The following is a 19,307-nucleotide window of genomic DNA, read 5'->3' as shown; positions in this document are numbered from 1 at the left end:
TAGATATTTAACCATTTAGATATGGTTTTCAAAAAAAAACAAACTCCTACCAGAACGGACCATGTGACCAACACAAAATTCTGCAGATGCTGGCGTTCCGGAGCAAATACCCACCGAAAGCTGTGGTCAGGCCACATCTGGAGTATTGTGTTCAGTTCTGGTCACCCCACTGTAGGAAGGTGGCTGAAGCTTTGGAGAGGGTGCAAAAGTGGTTTACCAGGGTGCTGCCTGGTTTAGAGGGCATGTGCTGTCACGAGAGGCTGGATAAACTTGGGTTGTTTTCTCTGGAGTGTCGGAGGCTGAGGGGAGATCTGATAGAGGTTTACAAGATTATGAGAGGCATAGATAGAATGGAAAGAGAGTATCTGCTTTCCAGGGATGAAATGTCTTATTCCAGATGGCACACATTGAAGGTGAGGGGGGGGGGGTAGGTTCAAGAGTGATGTGAGGCCAGGCTCTGAATCAAGACCACCGGTTTGTTGTAGCCGGCGGTTTCAAACAGTAAGCCGACAGTGAACTCTCCCCGTGGTCTTTGGGTTTACTTACAATTCCAGCCAGATCATCAGGGAGAGACACAAGGTCGTGTGGACCGGGCTGTTGCCTGTCTGCACCTTCAACATTCCTAGTGGCTGTGGACATTTTCACTGCAAACTCCTTAGATCAGAGCCAAAGGGACCTTAGCCAAAGGTTTGGTGCAGTGAGGGAGATGGGGAGGCGTAGGTAAGGAGTTCCAGAGCTTGGGGACCTGGGTAACTGAAGGAGGAAAGGGAGGTTGAGTTGAGAGGATTACATGGATCAGGGGTTTAGGGGCTGGACGGGGTCACAGACGGGAGGGTTGTCAGGTACTTAAGAGGTTATGGGAGGGGTATTGGGGGGGACTAGGGTGAGTCTTCCTCTCTAACAGTGTTATTAAAAAAAAAGAGTGATGTGAGGAATAACTTTTTTACTCAGAGAGTTGTGGATGCCTGGAATACGTTGCCTGGTATGGTGGTGGAGGCAAATGCATTAGAGGCTTCTAACAGACGTTTGGATAGGCACATGGATGTGAGGGAGATGGAGGGATATAGGCATGGTGTAGGTAGGAGGGATTAGTGTTCAGGTGTTTTTGATTAGCTTTTTAGCTGGTTCAGCACAACATTGTGGGCTGAATGGCCTGTTCCTGTGCTGTACTGCTCTCTGTTAACTCAGCGTGTCAGGCAGTATCTATGGAGGGAAATGAATAGTTTGGACCACGACTCTTCACCGGAACTAGTCTTGGCTTCATACATTATTGAGCTTTTAGCTTCCACAATAACCTTTAATACCTTAATAAGCACCTTCTGAAACCCTTAGTATATCCATTTGTTTCCTATTATCTACAGCACGCAGTAGGACTTAAAACAACTCTAATAAACTGCTCAAATGTAATGTTCCTTTGAGAAACCCTGCTGCAACTTATTTTTTAACATACCTGAAATCTAACAGTTTCTGACGATTTCCCCAAGGTGGAAATTGTTAACCGCTTTCTGCGCCCCTTTTTGAGTAAATGAATCACTTCTATTTTTCTGCCTTTTGGTGCCTTTGCACATTAAGAGGATTTTGCAAAGCTAAAACCAATGCGTCGAGGATTTCGTGAGCAACTTCTTTCCAGACTCTAGGACGAATTCATCAGCACCTGAAGACCTGGAACGGTATAGTGATTTAGCTGATAAAAGCGCTGCTCAGCGGTGCCAGAGACCCAGGTTCAATCCTGACCTCGGCTGCTGTCGGTGTGGAGTTAGCCTTTTCTCCCCCTGACTGAAGGGGTTTCTTATGAGTGCAAATAGTTGTAGCTAAAGACATGCGGCTGGTAGGTTAATTGGCCATTCTAAATTACCACTTGCATATCAGTGAGTAGTAGAATCTGGGGCGGGGGTGAATGAAAAAATGTGATTAATATAGGAGTTATGTTGCAGTTCCATCCGTGCCGGGTTGAGTGTCGAGCTCGCAACTTGGCCTCGTTAAAAAAAAGCTGCGCTGTGAGAGGGACGTGGGGGACCACTCACAGAATCTTTCCTCCAAGACAACCACCTGGAAAAAAAAAGAGGTCGCCAAGGCTCTGGCAGAGTATGGCACACAATAAAAATGGTGCAGTTGTAGAGGATGTTGCTGGAGCTACACTTGGAGTGGCGTGTACAGTTTTGATCACCCTGTTTTAGGTAAGACTTGAACTAGGAAGAGGGCAGAAAAGATTTACCGTGATGTCACTTGGACTTGCAAGCCTGAGAGGTTGCATAGACTGCGACTTTATTCAGTGGAGCAAAGGAGTTTGAGGGGTGACCTGATAGAGGTGAGTGAAAGATGCAGCCTCCTCTACATTGGTGAGACCCTGTCACAAACTGGGAGACCGCTTCGTCGAGCACCTCTGCTCCATCTGTCGCAAACAGAACTTCCCAGTGGCCAAACATTTTGATTCCCATTCTGACATGTTGGTCCACGGCCTCCTCTGGTGCCAAGGTGAGGTCATCCTCAGGGGGAAGGGGCAACACCTGGTATTCCATTTGGGTAGCACTACCCTCTGGGTGAAAAGTTGCCCTCCAATTGTGGCAGGTCAGAGGCTAGGACAGAATATACTATACAGCAACAAATAACTAAAAGATTTATAAGGAGCAAAAACACAATCAGAGCACAAAATAAAGCCGGACAAAAGTACTGGACGACAAGGATTTTGCTTCCTGAATATTTCTAGATGTATCTTATGGATAATTTTTGCTGCTGATCATGAAAATCACCATGAAATTTCCCTATCACACTAAGACGTAGGACTGCCTTAGGGACTCCCAGCTCCGGAATTTTTCTCTCGTTTAACTCCCGAAGCCTTTCCCCATGCTGTTTTTAAAGAGCTGCTGCTCGGCAAAGATCTCGCTCTCTCACTTGCTACCCCACAATATGACTCACATCCGACGAGACTTGTTGTTTTTTAAATGGCTCCTGTTGTGCTAAATTCTGGAGGAACCCAGTGGGCTCAGCAGCATCTGTGGGAAGAAAGAAATTGTTGGCGGGTTGAAATCGTAGAGCAGCACTCGTGATGTTTGTTTCGCAGGTTGCAGGTCCTGATGCAGGGTTTCAACCCGAAACGTTGACACTTCCCTTTCCTTGCTCGGATCCTTCTCAACCCGCTGAGATCCTTCAGCAGATTGTCTGTTGATTTGCCAGGATTTGACTTGCCTACTTTTGTTTTTGCAAGTCTTAACACGCTATACAGGTGCACACATGTTTCAAGTGAGGTATTGTGTCACTGCATATACTTAGTCACTTTAAACTTCTCCCTCTAGGGCAGAGGTTCTCTACCTGAGGTTCATGGACTCCTCAGTAAATGGTAAGACTGCGGCATAAAAACGGTTGGGAACCCCTGCTCCAGGGGGAGTGGGTCTATCCTGCATCTTTTTGTCCAATCTCTAATGTTTTTCCTTGAGTGTAATCTGTGCTATTTTCAGGCACTGCCCAAATCTGGAAGAAGAGGTCAATTGTACATAAAGATTTACAAAAGCCTACCATTGCTGGCTGTCTAGTGGCAATACTAAACACTGTCTTTCTCTGAAATTTTCCATTAAGATCTCTGATCCACTAGCTTAGATCTTTTTCCTGCTGAGTTACAAACTATTCTTTATTGTGAGGTATTTTTACTGTTTTGGAATTGAGGTACATAGATCTGAAAATGATAGAATTCCTTATTGCCTTCAATTGTACATTATTTTAAAAAATGTGTCTGACACTGATTGCATGCTGCTTCCCATCTTTTCCGTTCCATTATATGTACTGCATAATGGACTTTACAGTTATTGTTGGTTTAGATTACTTGGTTATACTGTTCTCTCAGAGTAAGATTCTTTTATTCATTGTGTGCCATGTCGTATGACACAGGCAATCATCGTCTTCCCATGACCATGATTGTTCTTGGCAAATTTTTCTACAGAAGTGGTTTGCCATTGCCTTCTGGGCAGTGTCTTTACAAGATGGGTGACCCCAGCCATTATCAATAACCTTCAGAGATTGCCTGGTGTCAATGGTTGCATAACCAGGACTTGTGATAGCAACGGCTGCTCATATGACCGTCCACCCACCAGCTCCCATGGCTTCACGTGACTTGATCAGGGGTGGGGAGGCTAAACAGGTGCTACACCTTGCCCAAGGGTGACCTGCTTGGCTAGTGGCACACACCTCCTTTGGTAGAGACGTAACTCCACCCTGCCGCCCATCAGAATAAGACACCTGAAGCCCAATATGAAGGCATTGAGCTCACACTGTAAAAATCCCCAGTGTGCTACTTTCTTTTTGAGAGGCTGTTGAAGTGAGAACCATCTTCTTGATAGGATTATTCCAGCATGTGAAAGAAAGATTTGGCCCTTCAATTGATGTCATCCTTTCCTGACGTGGATATGAGAGCAGTTTGGAAAGGATACTGCCTTCTCAAGGGCATCCAGCACCCACATCCTGTAAATTTTAGATGTAAAAATGATTGAACAGGTTATCTACAAAGTGGTCGACTCCCTCTCCCATATTTAAAATAAAGATAACGCACCCTAAAGTCAAACAGGAGAAAATCTGCGGATGCTGAAAATCTGAGCAACATGCACAAAATGCTGGAGGAACTCAGCAGGCCAGGCAGTATCTAGGAAAAGAGCGCAGTCGACATTTCGGGCTGAAACCCTTCGGCAGGACTGGAGAAAAGAGCTGAGGAGTAGATTTGAAAGGTGGGGGAGCTGAGGAGTAGATGTAAAACGTGCGTGTTGCCGCACCTGGAAGGACTGTTTAAGGGCCTTGAATGGTAGTAAGGGAGGAGGTGTAGGGGCAGGTGTAGTGCTTGGTCCGCTTGTAAGGTTACGTGCCAGCAGGGAGATCAGTGGGGAGGGACGAATGGACAAGGGGGTTGCTTAGGGAGTGATCCCTGCAGAAAGTGGTGGGGGGGGGGAGATGTACTTGGTGGTGGGATCCCGTTGGAGGTGGCGGAAGCTTTGGAGAATTCTGTGCTGGACGTGGAGGCTGGTGGGGTGGTAGGTGAGGACAAGAGGAACCCTATCCCTGGTAGGGTGGCGGGAGGATGGGGTAAGAGCAAACATGCGTGAAATGGAAGAGATGCTGTTGAGGGCAGTGTTGACGGTGGAGGAAGGGAAGCCCCTTTCTTTGAAAAAGGAGGACACCTCCTTCATTCTAGAATGAAAGGCCTCATCCTGAGAGCAGATGTGGCAGAGACAGAGGAATTGAGAGAAGGGGATGGTGTTTTTACAAGTAACAGGGCGGGGTGAGGTATAGTCCAGGTAGCTGTGAGAGTCTGTGTTTTTATAGTAGACATCGGCGGATAAGCTGTCTCCAGAGATAGAGACAGTAAGGTCGAGAAAGGGAAGGGCGGTGTCGGAAATGGACCAGGTAAATTTGAGGGCAGGGTGGAAGGTGGAGGCAAAGTGGATGAAGTCGATGAGTTCAGCATGGTGCAGGAAGCAACAGCAATTCAGTCGTTGATCTATAGGAAAAGTGCGGGACGGTCACCAGTGGAACCCTAAAGTGATTTCTGTGCTTCTTCCTGTGTGGTTAGGTTTTAAATCCACTGTCCTCCTGAGTGAATAACTGATTCTTTTTCTTCACAGGCACCAACTGATACCAACACTTGCTGTTGTTGACATGTCGAGTACCTCTCCAGGTACACGGAAACGCAAGGAGGATATTCAGAAAGGATTACAATTTATTCAGTAAGAAATGCAATGCTATCCTTCTGCGTTTTCTTAAGGGGAAAATGTAGCCTTTTATCTTGGAGATTCCGTAGTCACGTAAACTACAGAGAGAATGGGCATCTGACATGACAGTTCATGACAGAAGGTCCCAGATTCCGTTTTTACTCTATAATGACTGAGTTGATTTCATTTGGAACTCTGGAGGGACCCTCCTTTGGTCTCAGTACCTGTGTTTGTTGGGCAAAAAAAAACAACTTGGCTAGGGCGATCTTATCCTACCACCTTTGCTGGACGGCAAATGTGCTAAAGTAAGGCTAGGGTGCAAGTTTGCATAGTTTTGCACCCCGTTGATTTCAGTAGGGACTCCAGGTGATGCAATCAATTACAGTGCTCTCCACAGTACATCTGTAGAAATTTGTGAGTGCCTTTGGTGACATACCAAATCTGTTCAAGCTCCTAATGGAATATAGCCACTGCCGTGCCTTCTTTGTATTGATATGTTGGGCCCTTGATAGATCCTCAGAGATATTGAAATGGCTCACTCTTTCCACTTCTGATCCCTCTGTGAGGACTGTTGTGTGTTCCCTTGTGTTGCCCTTTCTGAAGTCCACAATCAGTTCTTTGGTCTTGCATTGAGTGCAAGGTTGTTGCCACAACACCACTCAATTAGCTGATGTATCTTGCTCCTGTACGCCCTCTTGTCACCATCCGAAATTCGGTCCGGTATAGTTGGATTGTCATCAGATTTATCACGGCATTTGAGCCGTACCTAGCGACACAGTCATGGGTGTAGAGAGAGTATCGCAGTGGATTAAGCACACATCCCTGAGGTGTTGATTGCCAGTGAATGATGGAGCAGCTTTAAAGGACTATGTGGCCTGCCCCCGTTCCTCATTCTAATATTAACACTTCCATCACTTGTGTCCACACCCATTCTGTCTGTCCCTGTTTAACTTTTGTACCCTTTTTCTAAAAGTCTTAAACACCTGTAAAAAAAAAGTGTGTAAAACAAAGGTGCTTTCAAAAATAATGCAATGAAAATTTCTAAATATCAATAGAATTACTATAAAGAGCAAAAATCTAAGTCAAATGAATATTTGATGTGACCACCCTTTGCCTTTAACACTGCATCAGTTCTCTTAGCTACGCTGTCGTGCAGTTTTATAAGAAAGTCGACTGTTAGGTCGTTGCAAGCATCTTGGGAATTTGCCACAGCTCTTCTGCAAACTTCGGCGGTCTCGTTCGCTTCTGCCTCTCCAGGTAATCCCCGACAGCCTCGATGATGTTGAGATCAAGGCTCTGTGGAGGCCATACCATCTGAAACCATATAAAACAATCTAGGGTGCCTAAGAATTTTACACTGTACTGTATTTATCCAGATTTATCTTCAGAACATAGATACCCTTTCCAGAAACCCCATTGTAACTTAGGAAGCTTCACATGTTAACCATGCAAAGTTTCTCCTGTGTTACATTTATTAGTGACAATTGTAGGTTTACAATGACTGTGATTGGCCTCTTCTACATCTACTCATGTATCCATTCATATTTTAATACATTACCCAAGCGTTTTCTAAGAGGGAGACCACAAGTCTATGTAGTTTTCAGTGATGAAAGAATGGTGTTGATAAGGGCCCCCTCCTTTCACCCCCTGACTTATGGACTCCTCTCCTGTACAAGCAAACTCCCTTAATATTAAATAAAAGTGAGAACCACTTTTGGGAGAAGCCTGTGCACTGGGCAGTAATCAGACACCATTGTCTCTGAACAACACAGGCTGTCGGTATTGTCACTGGTAAAAGTTTAGAGAGTTGCTTTGGAATCTGACAAGCAATTCCTTCTGTTGATACATGTGCATCAATACTGTGTGTCACATTCACTAATACTTTAAGCCCGTTGATACCAGCCATTGAGCATTGGGACATTCTGATTCTGTACCACTGTAGCTAGGCAGGGGAAGACAATAAATTAATGTTCTAGTAAATTAGCTTTTATCAACACAACTTTTATCAACACAATTCTTCCATGTCAGTAAAACAAAACATTGGCTTGGAAGTGGGATGGTGTGCGTGTTTCCGTTTACGTTGACGGCGCCGAGATGGAAATGGTGAAGCGCTTCAAGTTCCTTGCAGTAAACCTCAGCAGTAGCCTGTCCTGGTCCAACCTTGTAGACACCATGACCGAGAAAGTGTACCAGTGCCTCCACTTCCTCATGGGGTGGGTTCCTGTTGACTTTTCCCGAAATTTATACAAAGTATCCTCTGCATTTGCATCGCAACTTAGTAAGGCAGCTGCTCTCTCTCCAAGAATTCTCAGAACATCATAAAAATCAGCCTTCCCTCCGTGGGCTGTCTATGCTTCCTGCTGCCCCAGTAAAGCAGCTAGCATAAATGAAGACCCCTCCCACCCTGGACGTTCTCTGTTCTTCCCCCCTTCCATCAGGTAGAAGATACAAAAGTCTCAAAGTAAAGGCCACCAGGCTCAAGAACAGCTTCTGTCCCACTGTTACGAGATTATTGAACAGGCCTCATGTATGATAAGTAGGGCTCTTATTGTCAGAGTGCACTGCGCTTTATAACTTTAATGCTATATTCTGCATTTTGCCTCGTGCTATCTCAATATACTGATGCAATGAAATGATCTGTATAGATGGCAGGCATGCAAAACAAAATTTTTAACTATGCCACAGTACATGTGACAATAACAAACTAAATAAATTACAACTCCTTGGAGGAATAGTTATCATATCAGGTGATTTTGTGTACTTTCTGACTAATGGACAGAATCGATTTACAGTCATCTATAAAAATGGAATCTGTTCATAATACAGGGATGGTCTGTATTTGTATCCTCTCATTTTGGCAATTTGTTTGCAAATGTTTCATCACCAGTTGAGCGACGTCCTCGGTGCATTCTTGTTGGTGTTTCTCTCTAGGAGTGCTTGTGTTTATATAGGCCCCCCGATCACTTGCCTTGGTCCTGATTGGCTACCCTTCAGTTGATCTTTGAATTCTATTGGCTCGCGTTTTTATTTGGATCTTATGGGGTTCATGGATGGCGTCTATTTTGATATGTTTGTTTACAGAGTTGTCAGAAGAGAACCATGCTTCTAAAAATTAATACGCCTGCTTCACGTTTGCCTGCGCCAGAACCTCTGCGGTGCCTCAGCTAAAGTGGAGTTCTTCTCTCTGTGGTTCGTAGACGTCAACTGCGAACCCCTAAGAGCCAAAGAAACGCGAGCCAATAAAACTCAAAGATCAACTAAAGAGCTAGCCAATCAGGAGCGAGGCAAGCGAACAGGGACCCATTGAAACATGAGCACTCCCAGAGAGAAATACCAGCACACCTTGACTGGTGATGGAACGTCTGCAAGTTAATTGCCAAGTTTGCAGAACACCACAACATCAAACACATCAACTCAAGCTACGGATATTCACTAGTAACCTCTCATCTCTACCATCATTTTTATTATACAAAAAGCAAAAGTTTTAAGTGTGGCGCCACAGAGATTACATACACATACATAAAAAGTAGTTACATCACAGAAATGAGCTACACTTTTTGACATAATCAATCAATATATCCTTTCATATCTTTCTTCCTCCTCGCATTTCTGTAATACATGGAGTTTGCCTCAAGCACTACTGATGGCATCAAAGCCCAGTTCTTTGCATTTATACTGACATGTGTTGCTACTTTTAATGCTTTGTGAATTTGTGTTTCTTTTGCTGCTGTAACCCCTTTAGACTCTTGGTTCAAGGGGGTAGGTTGCCTTCACATTCACCCTGCGACCATAGGCTCCTAAACCGGTATGGATAACTTCACTTGCTGCAACTCTGAACCAATTCCACAAGCTACAGACTCATTTTCCAAGGATGCTACAACTCATGCTTTCTGCATTATTTTTAAAAACTTGCACAATTTATCTTACTTTTCACCTTGGTTGGTTGTCAGTCTTTGTTTAGTTTAGATTTAGATTTGGATTCCTTTAGTATCAGAGAATGTGTACTGCGTACAACCTGAAATTCTTACTCTTCACAGGCAACCACAGAAAAAAAAAGACCCCATAGAATGATAGAACACCGAAGTCCTAAACCCCCCCCCCGCTCCCCCCTTTACAGAAGCAGCAACGAAAGCGTCACCCCTCCACTTGAACCAGCAAACGCACTGACCCCCCTCCCCCCCCACCATGCAAGCAGCAGCAAATGCCCCTCAGGGACCTTGATTCAGAGTCCGTCTAAACTACAGTCCATAACCCAACACTTCAAGTATCTCAGACAGGCTCTGTCTCTCTCTCTCTCTCTCTCTCTCTCCAGTGAGGGTTTGCTCCTGTAACAAGAGCAGAGACCAGCAACTTGCTGTTCCGATGTCCTACAATCTTCCGCTCTCTCTAGTATACTGTATTGCTTTTCATAAATACTGTTGTATTTCTTTATCTTCCTGTAAATGCCTGCAAGAAAATGAATCTCAAGATAGTGTATGGTAATATAAGCACACTTTAATAATGAATTTTACTTTGACTTTGAAAGTGAGTCACATATCACTTGTTCATCCTGAGAATCATTTTCCAATTACATTGATATATCGACCAACAGTCATCACCTAAAACAGCAGCTCCGGTAAAAGTACTCCGGTATTTCTTGTTCCGACTGATTGTATATCAAGATGTAGTACACTGTTACTAAGAAATCTCACGTATGATAATGAATATTTCTGCTTCCCCCACCAGATCGCCATTACCTTATCCTGGGAGTCAGGATGAATATGAGGTATGCGCATTTCTTCCTGTACTTTATTACTATTTGCTTTTCAAATCGTTTGTTGAACCATCAAGTTAGTGGAAGCCACACTTCTGCCTCAGCAGGAAGAGCACAGTCCCCACCGTCTTGTAATCTGGGTGTGTTTCATTATGGTTCCATCCTAAAATTGGATGTGGAGTGTAGCGCGTAAAGCCTTTCATCTTGAAGCCTATTAAGGTTACCCAGCAGTTATGACACAACTTCAGTTTGTTCATGGAACTTTACCTTAGAGGCAGTGGATGGTTCCTCTGAGGTCAATGAGTTGCTTTCTTGCGTGGTTCCCTCTAAGCAGCACGGATGGGCAGCCGGGCAATAACGGAAATGCTCCCGTGCACATGGCCTTTGTTGTCATGCAGCTGGAATTTTCTTTTCCGTAATGTTTTTACGGTGCTGTGCAGTTTTCAGGCTGTGTAATAATTTCCTGCTCAGAGCAGTGGTTGTTCAGCGCAGCTGTTTAAAAAAAAAATTAGAAGGAACGACAACACACACACAAAATGCTGGTGGAACACAGCAGGCCAGGCAGCATCTATAGGGAGAAGTGCTGTCGACGTTTCGGGCCGAGACCCTTCGTCAGGACGTTAGAAGGAACGTTGCTCTCTAAATCATACAAATATAGGCACCACACTGCATCTGTCCGGTCATACAATTGCCATCATTCTAGTGTTTTAGTTGCCGGTCTTCCTTGTTGTACAGAATGAAAGTGCTGAACTTGTGGCTGTCTCAGGGAAAACCAGGTCCATGAGCGTTTTTAGAACAGGCCACGGAAGATGCCACAATGGAAAAATGTGAGCTACAATCCCCACTGTAATTGCAAATGTACCACCCACTTTTCATCCTCAGTGTTGCTCTGGACAGTCCTTTAGCAGTAGCGTACTAACTGAGTATGCATACTTAATACCTAGATTCACAACTCAATGTGTGGCTTCAACCTTGTGCTCAATTAGGCACTCACAGGATGGTGAAAGGTCCTTGGTTCCAATCTGAATCTCATTGAACTTAGAGCATGAAAAGGCTGGTTGAAGGAGCTTTTCTGTCCTTGCTTAAACTTACCCAATTGCAAAGAAATGTTTTCTCTTATTAACGGAATTAGAATTGGATATATTATCACTGACTTGGATGACACAAAATTTGTTGTTTTACAGCAGCAGAACAGTACAAAGACATTAAAATTTACTACAAGTTACAAAATATGTAGTGCAGGAGAGAAAGGAATAACAACATCGTGTTGAACACTGTTGAGAAACCTGATGGCAGATGGGAAGAAGCTGTTTCTGAGTCATTGAGCGTGGGTTAAGATTCTTTATTAACACTCCTCCCTTACTCTATCCTTCTCCTTTCCCACAGGTGGAAATAGTCTGTAATTTGGTTCACAGCTTCTGCTGGGTTTGGCTATTCTAATTTTTGTTTTATATAAACGTAAGAATGAACATGTTTCCGCAGTTGGTGACTGATCAGTACTGGCAGACATTCGGAGGAGGCTACGTGTTGAATTGGAGTGGTTAATTAGCCTTGCATCCTAAACATGGACTTCAGTGAAACAGAATAAGAACAGGTTTAGATTTCAAAGCTTAGCACTCCTATCCCCAGGAGCAAGTTTGCAGACATCTAGACATCAGGTCTATATATTTTATCACAATCAAGGAAGAAGAGTTACTTCACACATTCCCTGCATTGGAACAAGCCTCCTCCCCCTTTCTCACTCTGCTCAAGATCAGTGTAATGGATGTGAACCATCAGAAAATTGATCAGGTAACGTGGAACGACGGTGGCTGTGAGGGAACACTTTTTCCAGCTTTCCTCTCTGCTCAGGTAAACCAGAGAAGCTTAATAGTCAGACCAGGCAGAAATACTCGGTAAGCTTTCTGACATCCACGCTGAGTCACTAGGGAAGGAAAGGGAAGTAACGTTGTAGTAACATAGACTAACTGAAACAGATGTTCTATTTAATACAAAGTGACAGCATGAGCTTTGAACTGTTCAGCAGCAAAAGTATTGCAGGCTTCAAGTTTAAATTTACATCTATTCTTTTGTTCATCTGTTAAGACCTTTCTGCATCAGCTTGTTAAGAACTTACTGGAAGAAGGGAATGAGCTATACCAGGAGAAGGATTATAAACAGGCCCTGTTCCAATATGTAGAGGCCTTGAACGTAGCCCAGTATGCACAATCAGATGAAGTGGTAATCGCACAACGGTTACTGGAGCACCTCTATGTCAATCGAGCAACCTGCTATTTCAGTATGGTGAGTATTATCAAGGATTTTATAACTTATAATTATTTTTAAGACAAAGAATGCACCTGCATTAGTTGCTATTTATCCTTCAGCCAACCTGAATAAAAGGGATTATCTGTCATTTATGTTATGGTTAATGGAATCTTGCTGCTTGAAGACAGGGTGCAGTATTTCCTTCCCTTTCGAAGTACTCTCTTGGATATAAAGTTGTTTGAGATGTTAAGAATCTAAAAAGTGCTTTATAAATCAACATTTTCCCATTCCTGCTCCTTTGTTTCCTCTTTTGTTTTTGTCTTTTTAAGACCATAAGATGCAGGAGCAGAATTAGGCCATTCGGCCCATCGCGTCTGCTCCACCATTTCATCATGGCCGATCCATTTTCCCACTCAGCCCCAATCTCCTGCCTTCCATCTCCTCCCCTCCACCCCCCACCCCCACCGTATCCCTTCATGTGCTGACTAATCAAGAATCTATCAGGCTTTGCCTTAAATATCTCCAATGTCTTGGCCTCCACGGCCACCTGTGGCAATAAATTCCACAGATTTTGTTCAAATTTGGCCTCGTCATGCAAAATCGACACCCTGGCCCAGCAGGCTGGCGGCTAGGCACAGACAGCAGCCCTGCCCTGTTTTAAGGGAAAAGAAAAACGAAAGAAACAAGACAGAGAAATCAAATTTTTCTGTGTATGTTATCGTTCGGGAGTCCATGACTGCCACTCAAGTGATCAGCATCAAAATAAAAGTGATTGTTCATTAACACACACAAAGTGCTGGAGGAACTCAGCAGGAAATGAATACACAGTCGACGTTTCAGGCTGAGACCCTTCTTTAGGACAGGAATGGAAGGGGGGAAGATGCCAGAATAAAAATGAGGGAGGGGAATGATGATAGCTTTGTGGTGATAGGTGAAGCCCGGTGGGTAGGAAAGATAAACGGCTGGAGAGGAAGGAATCTAATAAGAAAGAAAAGTGGACCATAGCAGAAAGGGAAAGAGGAAGGGACTAAGCGGGAGGTGATAGGCAGGTGAGAACAGGCAAGAGGCCTGAGCAGGGAATAGAAGAGGGGAGAAAGGGGAGGGAATTTTTTTTTACTGGAAAGAATAATCGATATATGTGCCATCAGCTTGGAAGCTATCTAGATGGCATATAAGGTGTTGTTCTTTAATTTGTTATTATCGCGTGTACTAAAATACAGTGGAAAAACTTTGTTCTGCATGATTTCAATACAGATCATTCCAAAGCATAAGTGCATCGAGGTAGCACAAAGGGGAAAACAATAACAGGATATGCTGCAGTGCAGGTAGACAAATAAGGTGCAAGGATCACAGTGAGGTAGAGTGAAAGATCAATTTTTTTTAAATGGATGTGAAATGTAGAAAACAGTAAAGTTAACTTGGGTCACAGCAGAGATGAGATATCTTGGGTGTCCGTCCGCAACAAGAGATAGATGTGATTAAGAAAGTTAATGGCAACCTTGGGAGAGATTCTCTTTTACTCTGGATGGAATGATGGGCCATACCACAATGTTTTGGCCTGGTACCTGCTTAAGTAGAAGCCCACATTCAGCAAGGTTATAAGAGCCAAACTTAAAGTGAAAAATAGCAGCGTCATCCTGATTCTGCGTGATTCTCCGACAGGTAACAGCGACGAGAAAGCAAAGGAGAAGTTCTGCCCAATGTTGCAGGTAGAGTTAGGGAGAGTACCACCCTCTGTGGGGAAATGGCATCAGTGAAGACTTCACAAATAATGGCTGTAATGTGAACATATGGCACCATGAATGAAATCTGAGTGGGAGATGTTGATCTCTGCAATAGAAATGCTCAAGTTTTCAGTGGAGCATTCATTAGCAAGCTGATATGGTGTTTCTGAATGGCAAAGATAACAAGCACTTCCACCTTGTGATGATCAATAAGAAATGGTGACAACCACTGGCAGCACTGAATGTGAAAAGGTGACCGTAGTGCTAAAGCTGAGAAGTGTGAGCTTGCCAAATAAGGGACAGTGATGCTTTGACATTGACATTGCTAAAGCTGCCTGAAGCACTAAAATATTTTGCTCTGTAGCAAAAGAATGTATTTTGGCCATTTACAGTCTTTAGTTAAGAGGAGGAGAATACAAAATCAACAAGAATTGGAATAGAGGCAAGAATTTATAACAAGAGAATATTGTTAGACTGAAGGCTAAAGAGAGGATGGATTATATGCCCGATAATCCATTTTATTTTATAATCCTTATATAGATTATGCCCATATAAAAGAAGGGGGGGTGGATTCTTTTTATGACCATGTGGGGTATAAAGAGAAAGATTCCAGGCACAATATTCCTAGAGGTTACTGGACATGAGCAGTCTAGCATGATGCATGAGGGAAGACAAATAAAACCAGATGGATCACCCAGCAGCACAAACAGAAGATGCAGCTGCCAACGGTGAACATGGAACCATGTACAGAATGACATAGTTTACCAAAGCCGGACATCGACAATATGCTGTACATGTCAGCAGTTGGCTTTCGTGACTGTCAACAGCAAAATAACAGGAAAGATGCATGACAGAGCATTGCTTCAAAATATGCATGACTTCAAAATATTGCTGAATAGGAAACCAACTAAGCATAGGGAGGGAAAATAAGATCTTGATGTGACAACACACTACCAAAGCAAGAGATCGCGCAAGCTATCAAATCCTTAAAATCTGGAAATCTTCCCTGCCAGGACAACTCAAGTGCAGAATTATTCAAGGTAAATCCTGAGTTAGCAGTATTTAACCTGGCTCCCCCACTTGCAACAGTCTGGGAAAGGGAAAGCCGACTGGCTGATGGGACCCAGAAGGTGCATGGTAAAGATTCCCAAGGAAAAAGCCCTCAGTGATTGGCAGGACACCTTTATCAGACCAACTTAGAAAAGAGAAAGCTAGTTTTTAGAATGAGTATAGATGTACTGAGCGGATCTTTAAGCTATGAAACACTATTTTCAAGGATCAGAAATCAAGTTTGTTTGGTATAATTTACTGTGGTACAGCATCTTGGAGTGACCTACAACAAAAACAACATTCAACAATTCTAAAGAATTAAGAATGATATAAAACTAAGTTAGAGATTAAAGTACAGATATTGAATAAAATGTGCATAAACACAGCATGTATTTACAATGTAAACCGCATTATAAAAAGTGGTTTAAAGTACAGTGGCTGAGGTCATTGATAGAGTGGGGTGGGGCAGAGCTAACTAGAATAGTTGATTGAATTAATTACCCAGAGGAAAGGACTGTTAAGATGATGCAAAGTTCTTGTTTGACTAGCTCTACAACCGAAAGGGAGCTTCTGGAAAAGGCAGTTTGTAGGGTGGGTAATCCACTTCAATATTATCGTTTATTGAATAATGTGGAGAATCATAGAGGGCATGCCAAAAGGCATCAGATGGATGGCCTTCTCATCCCTTGAAGACCCTCGTTACAGATGCTCCTGCTGTCCAGTAACAAACCCAATACCAAATATAAGGAAAACCTGACTTAAGGGATTTGATCAGTAAATTGCTTTGAGAGTTAGTAATAGCAGGTCAGATATTATGACCTCCAAAGCTGCCTCACCATCACTGGTGCGGATAGAAGATCACCTTCTCACCAAAGATCAAACAAACACACTAGGTAGTAGTACCAAGCAGAGGGGCGGACGTCCTGAACAGAACGGATAAACAAAGCCAAGATCATCTTCAGGAGCTGAGATTCTGTATGGAGGTTATTCAAACACAACATTAAAGCCAAGCAAAATTTATCAGATCGTTTGTTGTTGTTGTTCCTTTCCATGCCACGTGGTGCTTTGGCTACCACCTTGCTGTTTTCCTTAGCATTTTTCTGTTTTTTTATGAGGCTGAGTTGCTAGTTCGCCACTCAACCAAGCACGGTTGGAAAGCATTCAAGGACCACTTGCCTCGAAGTCCGGTGCTGATGCCACTACACCCACCAGCCGGCTATCAGATCTTTTAATGATTCTGTAATGTAGATTTTGGAGAATGATGGAATATGATACTGCCAGCGTGCTTCGGGGACATCCTGAATGTACTTTTGGCCCAGAACAATCTCAAACCAGTTGTACGAGCATTTTTCATCCAGCCAGAATCTGCGCTAAAAGTGGTGGTTGGTAAGGGGATGAGTAAAGTTCATGGAAGCCAACAATTGGTCTTTAAGGTGAGAGAACAATTAATTGAGGTATTAAGTAATTGGGGCTGACAATTGTGTCGCAAGACCTGAAGAGAAGTGGCACTTCAAGAAAATAAAGAAAATAAAAGCACGTTTTTCAGTCCCAGTGTGGAGCAATGGGGGGAAAGTACAAATCTGTGTCATTGGATTGCTAACTTTCACTATTCTTGCAGGGTGTTTATGAGAAAGCCCTTGAAGACTGTGAAAATGCTTTGAAGCTCAATGAAGATAACTATCGGGCTCTTTATCGGAAAACCAGAGCACTCAATGAACTAGGAAAGCATAAAGAAGCTTATGAGTGCATCGCCAAGTGTTCCTTTGCTGTCCCCCAGGTGAGTGGGCCCGTTTACAGGCTGCGCAATTCCTTGTTTCAATCCTCACTTGCATTGGTAATCTGCAAAATTTACTTGGTCAAGAAACTCAATTCCCTTTTTCGCAAGTACATCGAATTTTAGAGTCCTAGGGAAATGCAGCATTAAAATAGGCCCTTTGGCTCATCTCTATTTCTGCTTTCTGTTTGCCAATCATTTTGCTGTCACTGTTCCCTAATAGGGTTCTAACCAGATAAAATGGTTTCTCAAAGGCATTTTGGAAGTCCAGGTTTTTTAATCTTTTCTGCACTGCGTTACACTTGTCTTTCATCGTAATACTTTTTCAAAGAATTAAAGAAAGGCAGTCAAGCTTTAAGCTTTGAATTTTGTGTAACTTTTTCTCTAGATGTTTTACTGCTAACTATATGAGGCTTTTTTTTTTGAGATTGTGACACATGTTCCAGACATCCCAGTCATAGGAAACATTTTGAGATACGGTGCTGAGTTGGCCCTTTGAGCCACGCTGCCCTGCAGCCCCCCCAATTTAACCCTACCCTAATCACAGGGCAATCTATAACCAACCGGTATGTCTTTGGACTGTGGGAAGAAACCAGAGCACCCGGAGGAAAGCCACGCGGTCACAGGGGGAACGTACAAACTCCTTACAGGCAGTGTTGGGAATTGAACCCTGGTTCCCTGTACTGTAAACCGTTGTGCTAACCACTACACTACCATGCCGCCTCTGGTATCACAAAATCACAAAATATAATCTGCTGCTCAGATTAAGCCAACCCCATGGGCTGTATTCCCTGGAGTTCCAACTGGTTTTTAACGTTCCAACTGTTAAAAAGCCTGAACAGATTAGATATGGCAAAATTATTTCCCATGGTAGGGGAATCTAGGACAAAAGGGCACGACTTCAGGATTGAAGAACATCCATTTAGAACAGGTGTGGAGAAATTACTTTAGTGAGAGGGTGGTAAATCTGTGGAATTTGTTGCCATGGGCGCCTGTACAGGCCAAGTCATTTAAGGCAGAGATAGATAGGTTCTTGATTAGCCAGGGCATCAAAGGGTACGGGAAGAAGGCAAGGGAGTGGTGATGACTGGAAGAATTGGATCAGCCCATGATTGAATGGTGGAGCAGACTCGATGGGCCGAATGGCCTACTTCTGCTCCTATATCTTATAGTCTTATGGTCTAGCACCAGCTGGTCTAAAGTTCCATGAATGTATTCCATTCCCATTTTTAAGACTTAGAATAGTGGATGTAGACTTAGTATTAAGCTTTAGGCAATTTGTAACGGTGCTGCGTCCTGCAGCAAGCTATTGAAGTAGGCTGCTTGTTTGCTCTGACGCTGAGATGAGTAGCTGCCAGTGTTCAGCAGGGCCTAGCCTCCTCCTGCTTTTAACTTTGTGGCATAGTTGCAATACAGAGCAATGCTTGTGTGATGTGTGGGACTCAAATGCACTGCCTTCAACACTTTACAAACTCAGATGCCTCCCCAGAATTGAGTAGTGAAAATGCTCCCCTTTAAGAAAAATTCTGGAGCAATTACTTCAGATGTCATTGGGATTATATTGTATCCATGCATGCAGAATCAGCCTCTGACATTATTGAATGGTCAGAAGCATCCAGCAGGAAAAATAAAACTACTTTCAATCATTTTATTCATGATACAGATATTTGTCACCCATCCAGATCTATGTGAACCCTTAGGGAGAGGCAAACCTGAGGTTGAAAACTAAGCCTCTGAGAAAATTATTTAGAAATTCCCCCTCTGACCTCTCTTAAAGGATTGGTACCAGTCCAGGTATTTACTGACACTGTCAGCAGTCATTATACGATGTGATTTCTGTCCCGCCCTGTACAAGCTAACTCAATATTGTAAGTGTTAATTGTATCATTGTCCACTGTAAGAGTTGCCGTTTGCTCCACAGTCAACTCCTCTCGATTAGAACTGCCAAACACCCAATTTAATTCTGGCTTTGTGCAACTAGGAAATTTGAGTAGGAAGGATGTTGAGGCTTTAGAGAGGGTGCAGAAGAGGTTTATCAGGATGCTGCCTGGTTTAGAGGGCACGTGCTA

The 19,307-nt window shown here is 43.4% G+C and overlaps 1 protein-coding gene across 1 annotated transcript in view; it reads left to right on the top strand.

Moving 5' to 3' along the window:
• zc3h7bb (zinc finger CCCH-type containing 7Bb) overlaps positions 1 to 19,307 on the top strand; it is a 92,700-nt gene that overhangs the window by 3,388 nt on the left and 70,005 nt on the right. The window contains exons 2-5 of the mRNA XM_073033462.1: positions 5,604 to 5,705; positions 10,416 to 10,455; positions 12,529 to 12,726; positions 17,083 to 17,241. Of these exons, the coding sequence (XP_072889563.1) occupies positions 5,638 to 5,705; positions 10,416 to 10,455; positions 12,529 to 12,726; positions 17,083 to 17,241 (465 nt within the window). The 5' untranslated portion in view covers positions 5,604 to 5,637. The remainder of the gene's footprint in view (positions 1 to 5,603; positions 5,706 to 10,415; positions 10,456 to 12,528; positions 12,727 to 17,082; positions 17,242 to 19,307) is intronic.

Source organism: Hemitrygon akajei, chromosome 31 (genome assembly GCF_048418815.1).
Source record: "Hemitrygon akajei chromosome 31, sHemAka1.3, whole genome shotgun sequence".
Classification (NCBI taxonomy): domain Eukaryota; kingdom Metazoa; phylum Chordata; class Chondrichthyes; order Myliobatiformes; family Dasyatidae; genus Hemitrygon; species Hemitrygon akajei.
Note: the sequence above shows the minus strand (reverse complement) of the source record. Positions and strands in the feature narration are given on the sequence as shown.